This window comes from Ceratotherium simum, chromosome 2, assembly GCF_057802395.1.
Source record: "Ceratotherium simum simum isolate JZ-2026a chromosome 2, ASM5780239v1, whole genome shotgun sequence".
Lineage (NCBI taxonomy): Eukaryota > Metazoa > Chordata > Mammalia > Perissodactyla > Rhinocerotidae > Ceratotherium > Ceratotherium simum.
The window spans coordinates 58,581,845-58,595,308 of record NC_141901.1 but is presented as its reverse complement, the minus strand read 5'-3'; the positions used below and the strand labels follow the sequence as shown (position 1 = coordinate 58,595,308).

The 13,464-nt window shown below is 42.3% G+C and overlaps 1 protein-coding gene across 1 annotated transcript; it reads right to left on the bottom strand.

Moving 5' to 3' along the window:
- Window positions 1-1,192: 1,192 nt before the first annotated feature.
- On the bottom strand, window positions 1,193-12,061 carry HENMT1 (HEN methyltransferase 1). Its single transcript, XM_087446364.1, has 8 exons — window positions 11,945-12,061; window positions 11,253-11,342; window positions 10,157-10,279; window positions 8,853-8,965; window positions 7,986-8,120; window positions 3,941-4,123; window positions 2,967-3,144; window positions 1,193-1,962 (listed from the first exon to the last, which is right to left on the bottom strand). Exons 2-8 carry the CDS (start codon window positions 11,268-11,270, stop codon window positions 1,450-1,452), a joined length of 1,263 nt encoding a protein of 420 aa, XP_087302490.1. The 5' UTR covers window positions 11,271-11,342; window positions 11,945-12,061; the 3' UTR covers window positions 1,193-1,449.
- Between the last annotated feature and the right edge of the window lie 1,403 nt (window positions 12,062-13,464).

Below are 13,464 nucleotides of genomic sequence, written 5' to 3'. Positions count from 1 at the left end.
GTGGGGAGGGGAGGGAAGGAAGGGTAAATCTTTAGATCATACGCTTTCAGAAGGGAACATCAGTGTAAGGACACGGGGCGGGCGGGGGGGTGGATCTGATGGAGCAGTCAATGAAATGTAAGGAGAGAACAGCTGGTTCACTAGAGTTATGTGATTAATAGACTATTCTCTTCTAGAATCTCTTCCCCCACCCACCCTCTAAATCCACTTTCTATCATCTGTCATTTACAGATGGGGATACATTCTGAGAAATATGTCCTTGTGTGAACACCATCGAGTGTACTTACACGAACCTAGATGGTATAGCCTACCATACACACAGGCTATATGGCACTAATATGAGACCAGTGTCTTATGTGGTCAGTCATCGACTGAAACATCGTTATGTAGTGCATGACTGTATTAACCCCAAACACTCAGCTTGAGTATTATGGCCTCCAGGAAGCCCTTGCCAGGCACCAACTCTGCACAGCCACAGCTTGTTCCAGGTTAATCAGGCTATTCCAGTTGTAGCATAGGCTGGCAAGTTGCCACATTGTCTTTTCAGCCCTTATTCCTTGGCAGAAGGCCAAGTGGGCATGGACCTCCCAGAATAAAGGTCTACACTTACCAGCTTCCTTTGCTGCAAGGTATGGCCAAGAGACTTCAATCTGGTCAACAAGCAGCAGTAGTGGTGTATAACAACTTGCAGCAAACCTTACCAGACAGCCAACACATGCCCTTTGTCCCTTTTTTTCTTTTTCCTTTCTGCTGGTTTGGAATGTGCAAGTGGCAGCTAAAGCTCAATCATCCATCTCTGTCCCTGAGAGCAAAGCAGCAAGATGGACATGTGGGTCCTGTGGCAGCAGACCCGCCATGCCTGGTCGGCTTCCCTCTGCACTCCTGTGCCTCAGAAAGAAATGTCTCTCACGAAGACCACTGTGTTTCCCCCGTTGTGTGAAGCTGCATTTCTCTCTCCCATTCCTATTACCACCCCAATTCCAACAGGCAAGTTCTCAAAGAGAGTGGGTGCTCAAAAACTGTGGACTGTTCACATCATGAGAGGCTTCCGTTCCCTTCAAACACCTGCATTCCTCTTTTCTATGATGTTTCAGGTGAAGTATTACAGAGGTTAGAATTTAGCCCAAAAGAACTCCAGAATCCTAGAAAGATTCTTAAAGTGCCTCTTACCCCCTGGGAAAAGGTTTTAAAAGTATTTGACAATTCACTTTTCTTTCAAAATTTTTAATGTCACATTCAACATATGGCTCTAACACAAAAAACGTATACAGAGGCATGTTATAAAACTCTCAATACCTACCCCCCAAAAAAGCATATTTAAAAAAACACCACTAACAATGTTCGATAGGAAATTTCAAGGGTTTCTTGAATTATGACTACACAAAAAGTTTAAATTCTAAATGAATCCAACTATTGCCAAGACCCTGAATTTCAGGAAACAAGGATGGCTCAGTAATCATCATGATCAGGTATTTCAACCTTCATTGTGGAACCATCGCTGCTCAGTGTTACTGTGTCAGCAATGTACGTTCTCAGCATCTCTATGTTATCACATATGCGGTTCACCTTGGGATAAGCAAGAAGCCTTTCTAGGGGTACACAAAACTCATTTCCAACACAAAAAGGTTTGGGAGAATTCACTATGTTAGTTTTCTCGGCTTCTGTGAAGGCCGGTCCAAGGAGTACGAACTCGGTTTTCTCGGCTTCTGTGAAGGCCGGTCCAAGGAGTCTGAACTCAGCTTTCTGGGCTTCTGTGAAGGCTGGTGGTCCAACAAACCTGTCTTTGAACTCAGTCTCTGAAGCGTCACTGTCTTCTGAATTATTAAATTCAGAGTCATCCATTGGTATCAGAATTCGAATAAATCTACGTCTCATGATGTAGACTTCTCGGTACACTTCATTAAGCACTACAAATTTACGGACTTTTTCTTGCTGTAAACTCGGATATGAGACTGTATAAAGCTGAAGGGAGGAAAAAACAACACTTAAGAATATAGGAAAATTTTCCAAACTATTAACAACATTTTACCACAGTAAGAATTAACTGCAGGGGCCGGCCCGGTGGCATAGCAGTTAAGTTCACACGTTCCGCTTCAGCGGCCCGGGGTTCACTGGTTCAGATCCTGGGCACTGACCTACTCACCACGCATCAAGCCATGCTGAGGCAGTGTCCCACACAGAGCTACAACTCCACAACTATACTATACAACTATGTACTGGGGCTTTGGGGAGAAAAAAGAAAAGAGGAAGATTGGCAACAGATGTTAGTGCAGGGCCAATCTTCCTCAAAAAAATAAATAAATAACTGCATATACATATTAACCATATGTACATTCATCAAACCTTACGAATCGAAAATGCCACGTTGTTAACAGGAGTCAACTATTGACACAGACATTAACTGATTTGCTTTCAGAATTCTAATGCACAAAGTCTCCCAGCCAAGTTTCCACCAATTCACACCAACCTTATTCCTACTTGATATTGGAAGGAAAAGGGTAAAAAAGAAAAACGTTAATTCAAAGGGAAAATTGTGTTTATTCTTCACCGTACCTCCTTAAACCAAAAGGGTCTGAGAGGCCTGGAGGCTCAGTTCCAAGTCATTTCCTGAGCCAAGCTGCAGAGGAACTGCTGCTGGCTTTCCTCTTTCCTCTTTCCTTCTGAGGATCCAAACAGATTACAAAAGCGGAGCTGCTGGCACAAACAGCTTGGAAGTATTCTAAGCAGACTCCAGCAGATTATTCTCTGTAATATGCTTTGAGACACGGCAAAAGGCCAGGCAGTCTCAAGGGCCGCTGTAGACCAATTCTGACAGCAGCTGGGGGGGCATGAATGATTCTCCTAGGGTCAACCTCAAAATAAGGTCATTCACACTTCTCTCTCCATTGGGGACTCTTATAAAAAGAGCTCACCGTCCTAATAAATATACTTCTTGCCTTGAGAGCTACCTCAGGAAGAATACTCACAAGTTTATAAGCATGTTCACCATCCTGCTCTGAAACGCACGATTCAGTTGCCTTTGCTTCATTTTTCCGGAAGATCCCTATCTGGGTACAATATCCAACGTTCTCAGCTCCTGCTGGTGGTTCCCCCACACCAGTAAACTCCACAGAGTAATTGTAGCGATTTGCCACATCTAAAGCCCTGAAATCAAAACGGGAAAAATAATTTTTCAAAACTTAGAGCTACTGTTAAATACATTAAGTGTCCCCCTTATCCACAGTTTTGCTTTCCATGGTTTCAGTTACCCATAGGCAACCATGGTCCAAAAATATGAAATGGAAAATTCCAGAAATAAACAATTCACAAGTTTTAAATTTGGTGATGAAATCGCACTCATGCCATCCTGCTCGATCCCGCCCAGGATTTGAATCATCCCTTTGTCTAGGGTATTCACACTGTCTATACTACCCCCCATTAGTCAGTAGCCATCTTGGTTATCAGATAAACTGTCTTGGTTATCAGATCAACTGTCTTGGTTATCAGATCAACTGTCTTGGTTATCAGATCAACTGTCTTGGTATCTCACTGCCTGTGTTCTAATAACCCTTATTTTATTTAATAATGGCCCCAAAACTCAAGAGTAGTGATACTGGCAATTTGGATATGCCAAAGAGAAGCTATAAAAGTGCTTCCTTTAAGTGAAAAGGTCAATTTCTCAACTTAATAAGAAAAATAATTCTATGCTGAGGTTGGTAAGATCTGCAGTAAGAACAAATCTTCTAGCCATGAAATTATCAAGCAGCTAAAAATTTCATGGTTTTGCTGTTCTACCTCAAACTGTAAAAGTTACAGCCACAATGTTTAGTTATTGGAAAGGCATTAAATTCGGGGGTGAAAGACAGAAGGTCAACAGTAGTTTAACACCCCTCATTTCTCAGAACGTATCCCCATGGTTAAGCGCCGCATGACTGTAAACAAAAACACTTTAAGAACTCACCAGGTCTGAAATTGCATTCTGTTCCACTCAAATTTGTGATCTAGATCTCTTAAGGCATTGTCCAGTGGAAACAGGGGATTGAATTCAGAGTTTGGTGTGCTGATGACTATCATGGTTGGAGAGAAGTATCCAAATACAACTTCAGGAAACCTGGCCAGATCTTCTGAATTCAAATGTTCTATTCTAAAATGGTAAATAAGAGAGATACAATAAAATCTAGCTTCACTTGCAAGAATTTCCTAATTGATTTAGCAAAACAATTTCTGTCTTTACATTGATTTATCCCTTCTTTGTATATATGTAATAGTGCTTAAATGGCCTAAAAACAATTCCCATCCTTCCCTTTGCCTGTGGTGTCCTCCTATCCAACTAAAGTCCTTTGCTGTGCTCTCTGGGCCTCACTGTCAATACCTCTTAAAAAAGGTATCTGAGCAGGTACCTCCCTGATATGATACACCAGTAAGGACACAATATCACTTCTATGGTATTCCTGTCAAAAATGCATACCCTGAATGTATAATGAGGAAATTGACACCCTACAAGATAATTAGCAGGTATTCCTCAGAAATATCAAGGACAAATAATGAAAGACTGAGCACACCTGTTCCAGATTAAAGGAGACCAAAGAGACATGACAACTAAATGCACTACAATCCTGGACCATTTTAAATGAGAGCTAAATATGAAAATATGAAAACAGCTATAAGAAGGACATTATTGGAATAACTAATTAATTTTGAGTATGGGTTATAGATTGGATAATAGTATTGTATCAATGTTAAATTTCCTGATATAATTATACCACGGTTATGTAAGAAAAAGTCCTTGTTCTTAGAAAATATATACTAGGGTATTTAGGGTAAAGGGATATGATGCCTCCAACTTTCAAATGGTTCAGATAAAAAATTTTCAAATAAATATATTTAGAGAAAAAGACAAAGTAAATGGAGTCAAATGTAAACAACTGGTGAATCTGGATGCAGGACATGAGAGTTTCTTGTACTATTCCTGTAGCTTTTCTGTAAATTTGCAACTATGTAAAAATTAAGTTACCCCAAAAAATGTGTCTGATAGTCTTGTCGGACATCCCATCTAAATCAATTTGCCTTAAAGAAACCAGATATCCATCAAAGTGCTTCACAGGGGCCTGAGCTTCAGACCAATCCACAAGCAAACTCTGGAGCCACTATGAATAAGAGGCAGGGAGACAATTTCCTTCCCCAGGCTTCGAGGACAAAACCTTATCACAACACTCCTCACGTGCCTCTGGTTTCTCTACTCCCACCCAGCTCCCCACACCCTCTAAGAAACCTGGGGCTCCCTCAGTAAGGTGGCAGCACCTCGTGACGAGTTAACAGGCTGAGTTAGAGTTAGCAGACCTGACCCACTCTCTGCTTCAATGCTGCACAAAGGTTTCCACATTCCAAGGGGGAAACTGGGGAAGGGAGATGGAAATTTGCAGGTCACCTGGCCCGGAGCTTGCCAGAGGGCCAACTGATTTGTAGCCAAGTGCCAGGGACTGAATGGGAAGTCTGCAGCACCAATAATAAAGATAGGTTCAAGTCTGCAAGGGGATGGCAAGCTCCCGGGAGCCCTGCCGGCGCTGAGACCGCAACATGCCTTTAACACCTGTTGTGGGCTTTGGCAGCAGGTCCCGGTAGAGACTGCCCATACACACTGAAGAACCAGATCAGCTGTCCCAGTGTAGGCAGCCACCTGGACCAGGGAACATATATTCCGATGCTACATGTTCATCTAACCCACCTATGTATCTTTGCCTTGCAGAGCAACAGAAGGTAGAAGCAATTTAAAGATAGAACCTTTGCCTGAAAAATGCAGTTTCTCAAGAGACAACATGAACTGACAGACTGAGATGCCATTTTAGGGCAAATATGCCTTCGAGCCTGTGCATCTCCCCATAAGCACCATTTCTCAGCAGGATGGTGATGGGAGGAAGCATCACGACCTTTCAACCAGCTATAGGAAGAAGCATAGAAGGTGAATTGAGGACCTGGACACTAGTCAAGAATGGTCTCCAACCTGTCAAATCTAGCAGCCTCTTCTATTTGGCTTCTTTGCTTCATCAGTGCAAATACTGCATGTCAAAACTTTAGTTACAGCTGTACTATACTTAAGGGAAAAGTACTGCTTTAAATCTATACATTAGAAAAGCTGAAAAATCAGTCAGCTGATAAGTATTCCAAGAAGTTAAGGAGAGAGAGCAAATAAAACTCAAATCCATAGAGGGAAGGAAATAAACAAAAATTCTAAAGGCAAAACACACACACACACTTGAAACCACATGACTCAGTATCCCACTCCCAGGTGAAATGACATGTGTTCGTGCAAAGCCTGTATGTGAATGTCTGTAACAGTTCTATTCATAATCGCCCCAAAGTGGAAACAACCCAAATATCCTTAAATGGGTTAAAGGATAAAAGGTGGCACATCCATACGTTGAACACAACTCAGGAACTAAACAGAACAAACTGGCACACAAGAAGTTGGATAAATCTCAAAGGCATTAACTGAGTGAAAGAGTCTCAAAATGTCACACACTATAGGATTATACTATCAGAATGTTCTCAAAATGGCCACAATGGGGTAGGAGTTGTCTTCGGTAATGGAACTGTTCTATGCCCTGATACTGGTAACGGTTACATTAAACTGTTAAAATCCACAGAACTGTACCTCTGCCCCAAAATATTACTTTTAATGTGTTATTTTTCAAAACTACTAAAAATAAAGAAAAATAAGGTTGGGAGAAATGTCTGCAATCTGTATCATGGTTAAAGGGCTAATTCCTCTAACATTAAAAAAAAAAAAAAAGCATATGAATCAGTAAGAAAAATGCCACAGACCCAATAGAAAAATTCATTAAGGATACACACAGTTCAGAGAATGAAAACCAATGTCTCTTGAGCAAGTGAAAAGTGTACCTTTGCTCAAGAGAAATATAAATTGAAGCTACACTGAGATTATCCTTCCTATCAGATCAAAGGTAAAAAAGCTGGGATAGGTCAAAGTTGGAAAAGATAGATGGTGAAGGGGAAGGTCAAGGGGAAGCAGACCCCCCCGCATGGCCGATAGGAGGGCACATCAGAACAACTGCTTGGGAGGGCAGTTCAGCAATGACTTGTGGTGGTCTCTACTAGTTGTCCACCAAAATCTATATGCTACCCTTCTTCCCTAGTAAGAGCTGTCACAGGCATATGGCTGTCCAGTTAGAGGATACATTTCCAGCCCTTTTCAAGCCAGCAGTGACTGTAAGCCTAAATTCTCATAAATAGAGTGGAAGAGATGTGAGCCTCCTGGGTCTGGGTCATAAAACATCTGTCATACATGCCTCTATGATTTTCCCCTCTCCCATGGACTGGAACAAAAATATGCCTGTGACCCAACTATGTGCATACAGATGGGTCTAACATTCCAGGGGATGGTAGAACAAGACAGAAGGAATTTGGTTCCTGAGTGACTTCGAGGAGCCAAGCCACTGCCAGTCATGGACCACTCAAATCAGATAAGAGAAATAAGGTTCTACTCTCTTTAAACCCCTATTTTGAGGCCTCTGTTCTATCAGCGCAGCCTTCACCATAACTAAAAGGACCATCAAAATTACAAATACACACATCCTTTGACTCAGCATTTTACTTCTAGGAATGTAAACTACAGATATAGTCACACACGCAAAAATGACATATATACAAAGCCATGTATTACAATAACAAAAGTAACATCAAGTCATCAAAAGTGCTCCTCAACATGGCACTAGATAAGCACGTTATGTTATTCATAGAGTGGGAAAATGTACAGCAATAAGAACGCAGAAGCACTTTAGGTCTGACGTGCAATCATCTCCAAGATACACTGCTAAGTAAGAAAAGCAAGGTCAGTATGTACATTACACTACCACTGATAAGCAATTTTCTTTACAAATAAGAATTCAGATTATGACAAATATATATTTAGGACACTAAATTTACTGAGCTAATTCATTCAGATTTTTCAGATGAATTTATATAGTAAGAATCAGTTTAATACTTACAATTCAATACATGTTATCAAGTCAAATCCACGCAAACGACTGTCTCTCTCCACAGCAGAGCCAACATACAAAGTAACCGTCAAATCCAGATCCCGGGGACTTAGATGGTTCCCCCAGGATGGAGATAGCTTATCCCTACGAAAGCATTTTTGTGTTAGAAAGGAACATCTGGACACAATAATTTACTTAGAAAATCTCAGCTACAGAACTGTGTGATCTTGATAATTATCTTCTACCTACACTGGTAAGTCTGACATGGCCAGTTTTCCATGACTTGATGTATTAAGCACCAGGTCAGAGGGTAACCTCTTCTCTCACAGGGAAATAACTGGCTAATGAGAACAAGAGTTCTGAATATTGGATATTGCTCTCATTTTTAATAGTTTCGGTCTCCCAGTTCACTCTGGATCAGTGATTTTTAACTTTTTGTTCTTTAGAAGAATATTCTTGAAACAATTTCTGGAAGTCTAATATATAAATCAAAGAGATTGGAGAGCTGCTCTGGTTCAAACTGGAGGAGGCCTGGGGCCTTTGCCCCAGTGCTCTGGTGCAATTTACATCCTCTTCTATAAGTCATCATGGTGTGTCCAGCATTAAAGTAATTACATTCCACCATTTGAAATTGAATTCCGATGCTTTGACTACCATAATTACTTAAGTGAGGCTATACTTTCTACATTGATATAAACAAAACATAGGTATTAGTCACAGTACGTACAGCCAATTAGTGTTATTTGGTGAGCTTGAGGCTCTCATAGTGCCGATCTTTTAAAACAAGTTGCATAACATAGACACTTCCTCTAAGTATAATTAATAGTACCACTAGTTTTAGATTAATGAGCAATTCTTTCAGGAAGTAGGTATTACCATGAGTAACGTAACCTAGATTCATTGATATCTACTCCAACAAGCAGTTCAGCGCGACTGTGGATTTTGAGCATCCATAAGAGCGTATTGTCACCGCATCCTAAGTCTGCAACCTGTAGATGAAATAGAATGTTAATATTCCAAAGACATTTACAGCCAGAAGTCAAATATGATCAAAATTTTTTGAGGGAGTATCAGAAATAAAACCATAATATAGTCATGTGTCACTTGCTTAACGATGGGAAATGTTCTGATAAATTTTAGATACTTAAATTCTAGATGCTTCAACTGAATACATGTGCTACAAAGATGTAAACACAGTGTATGAGTATAGAAACAGCAGTGGTGTAGTTAAACCAAGGAAAGCCTTCACACAGGAGTCTTAAGCAAGTCTTGAAAGTGACACAAACAAAAAAGACTTTCGTCTAGAAATTCAACTTACCAGCATCTGGTCTACATCCAGACCATCCAATCCATAGTTTAATAACCAGATATCTACTGCCAGATGTTTGTATGTTGTATGAAATCATGATTGTCCTCTGAAAACTAGCTGAGTAGGCTCATTATCATCTAATTATAAAGACTCATAATACCTATGTCCACAAGACTGGTCTGCCTGATGTTCTGACAAAACTCTCTAGAAATGTGCAACCTACAAGATCACATCCAATGGTAAAATGTCAAGATTTTCTTCACATTTGAAACTGGCAATGTTGAATTTTACCTGTGCTCCTGGTAAACAGGTTAAAGGAACCCAGCTGTGCCAGAACAGGCTTCCAGAAAGTACCATCTTCCCCCATTCTCAGAGACCTCCTAGTGCCTTGAGTGATTAGCTTAACTACTTATCCCACTGATCAGAGCAAAATTCTTGTTAAACCAAACTTTGGTCAAGCTTCTCTCCTTCCCTCAGGCCCCTGAACTTTGGACTGCCCTCAGTCTGAGGAAACAAGTAGCCTCTACTTAAGGATCCCTCCCAGAAAACAGGCTGGTCTCAGGGTCACACGGTCTACTACCCAATCACACCACCCTTTTATCCTACTTCTCTCACCCAGTTCTTTATAGCTTAGTTTACTCCTCTATTAAAAACTCCTCTCTAAAAATAGTTTTTGCCCAACTATTGAGAGGCATGGGGATCTTACGGTCACAGTGTTCGCCCTATTACAATAATCCTTTTCCCTCCTTACAATAATCTTTTTGAATAGTCTCTGCTTACTAAGTCCTTACTAAGATTTCATTTTTATTTGACAAAACATTTCATAAGACAGTCTTAACAATTAAACATTTGGAAAGAAATAGGTAGCTACCTTCTTGGTGTTATGTCGACTCACTAAATCTTTAACGAAGTGGTAACGCTGCTTGTATAATGGAGGGTCAAACTCGATTACCTTCTTGCTGAGGTCAAAATAACCATCAACCACACCATTGCACTGAAAGTTTACAAACAAAAAAAGTTAAGTGTTCTAAATCATGCATGACTTTAGGAATTAAATTAAAAAACAGCTTTATTTCTCCCAATCATTTTGTGGAACACACTGGCCCTCCAACCACCTCTGTCATTAGGTGGCACTGCATTTCCTCCACAGCTCATCTAACCCTCCTCTCATGTCTTTATTAAGTGAGAATCTGGCTTTATGCTTCCCATAGCTTAGAGTCAGCTGAAGAGAAAATTACTTACTAATGCATTTAATGAAATAATTTTAAGTCTCCTAGTCACAAGGGACCTTTGGCGGAGTGAACTGCCAAACCCTGGGATTCCAGGTAGGCAGGAGGCTGGAAACTTTTTGACAAAGACTCTCCTTGGCCAAACTTGAGTCCTCTTCTGACTAGGCCTCGACCTAGACCCTGTCCTAGACCCCCTTGGCCTGCCTAGCTCACTTTTAGCAAGAATCCTGCAAAATCAGTTTAGAGAGAACCCCCCACCCTTGACATCTGATCAAACTCTGTATCTCACCAAATTCCTCATCCCCCCCCCACCCTTGATATCTGATCACTCTGGCCTGCCTTCAGCAAGAATTCTGTTAAATCTATTTAGCAGGAATCCCCATACCCTTAACATCTCCTCTCTTCTATCCACTGACCCCTCACTCTCCTCATAGGCTCTAAATCCCCAGCTGTCTTTGTTGTATTTGTGGAGTTGAGCCCAGTCTCTCTCCCCTATTGCAATGTTTTTATCGCAAGTACATTCTGCTTCTCAAAATAACAACGATAAAAATAAAAACACTTATTTCACTTTATATACACCAAATGTGGAATTTCCTCTATATATAGCCTTGAGAGAAATATACACCTCAAGAAATGCTAGGAACTAAATGTGATGGATTTTGCTTGTAATTACACCACAGTACATCACCCGGCTAACTCTTGAGAGTCATACAAGGGGGTTAAGAAGGGAAGCATCACCTTGGCACTTTCTTCCATTTTGTTTCCAAGTTTTGTTGAGACAAAAATGCGGATGTATCCTTCAAGCTCTAGGAATCAGCAACGACTCAGCTGGAAATATAAAATACTACTTTTTATAAAGAGAAGGAGCCTGGACAAAACAGCCGCCTAGATCAACAGGGAAAAGAGAGCGAGCGAGTTTCTCTTTACGTTACCATTTAATCCACAGAATTTATTCAGTAAGTATTTTTTCAGACAACAGCAAACAGGCTCAGAAAGCCTAAGTAAATTTTCACAATGCCAAACCCAGCTAAATACAATAACACCCATTCTTTCCTTTTACTATTAGTTTTATTTGCTATAAACTGAACAACCCTCTCAGTTGTGACTATTTCATTAACTCCCTCAACCTCATTTAAACTGCTTTCAACTATTCGTTCACACATGATCAAAATGAAATTTCGAGGGGAAAAAAGTGTCCAAGTCATTGGTAAGCTAAAGATGCTCCAACACCTATTCAATTCACTGATGGACGTGAATTTAAATTTCGGTTCGCTATTGCACACTTGCCTCTATCAACTAGAAAGTCTAAAATGTAAGCAACATGACAATCACCTAACTTCTGAGTTATATTCTCTAACTCGTATTCCAAAACCCCCCTCAAGCGAGCCAGCATTACGTACTCCCAGAGCATGAGTCGTCGCATCTATTACCTTCGAGTAAGAAGCACGTCCAAATGTAACAGAAGGGCAAAGCGAAGGGCAAAGCGAAGGGCAAAGCGGAGACCAGCGGAGACCAGCGGAGACTAGCGGATTCCGCGGAGCCGCAGCCTTATTTAGCTCCGGGCCCCGCCCCCGCCGCCCGCGCACGCGCGCACGCCCTCCCGACATGACGTTACCAGCCCGTGTCCACACCCGCGCCGGCCACACCTGCGCCGCCGGCAGTCCTGCGGCGCGCCCTTATCCTCCGCCCGCGGCGCGCCGCGCCCACTCGGCGCCTGGCCCCATCCCTCTGGGCTCCAGGCTCCGAGGCGTCGGTTTTGTGTCTCTTAACGGCCTGTGGCGCATGCCCCGAAGGTATTTTCTAGGTCTTCGTCCGAACCTTGGCGGGACCACTCTCCCCGCCACATCCCCCACTCGCGCGGGGCTGCGAGCCGCCGCAGCCGGGCGAGAGCCGCGACTGTTGGACGGAGGCAGCGCTGCGCCAGCGCGGCCGCGGGCCGCGGGCTCGGGCGGCTGTTGGGTTCGTGGCTCTCCCCGAGCGCAGCGAAGGCCCCGAAACGGCCCCGGCCAATGGGAGCGGCAAGAGGAGGGAGCGGGCTGCGCGCGAGCCGGCCGGCGGCTGGTGTACGAATCAGCGCCGCTCCGATGCCCGGAACAATCTACGGGGCCCTAAGGGGACTCTGGGCTGAGTAATGTCAGTCCAGTAACATTTAAACTCTGAGAAAAATTGTTTCAGCCCCCAAACCTCCAATTGGTATACTATTTCCACATTCTGGGGGCGCAACTATCTGATCTCTTAGGAAAGTGACTGTATCATGTCCCCCTTCCCTGGCAGAGATTTCTTTCTTGTATGTGATGGAAGTGTTGAAGGAGGGGGAGAGGAGAAGCGAAGTGCCTTCTTTGGGGGGAAAAAAAAATTTAGTCCTATTTTAGAAGACTAAAAAGCTGGTGTTTACTAATGAATTAATAACCCATTAATATACCATAAATAATATATCGGAACTGTATTTTCAAACACTTAATACCTAATATATGCAAAGCACAGTGCTAACAGCTTTGGGGTATCACAAAGATAAGTCATACAGTTTTTGGTTTGGTATTTTGAGGAATCTAGTCTCAGAAAAAAGTATGTAAGTCAAGGTAAGTTTCACCCCTTGAGAGGTTCCTGTTGGCCTGGTGAAACTGCAGTTTTAACAGACTGTCTTCATTAAAGGAGCATATTCCTTATTTAAACAGAAGCTTTAAGCATTAATAAATGAATTCCAGGGGCTGGCCGGCTGGCGTAGGGTTAAGTGAGCTCGCTTCTCTGGGGCAGCCTGGGGTTCGGATCCCCAGCGCGTCAGGATGCACCGCTTGTCAAGCCATGCTGTTGTGGCAGCATCCCGTATAAAGTGGAGGAAGATGGGCACGGATGTAAGCCCAGGGCCAATCTTTCTCAGCAAAAAGAGAAGGATTGGCGACAGATGTTAGCTCAGAGCTAATCTTCCTCACAAAAAATGAATGAATGAATG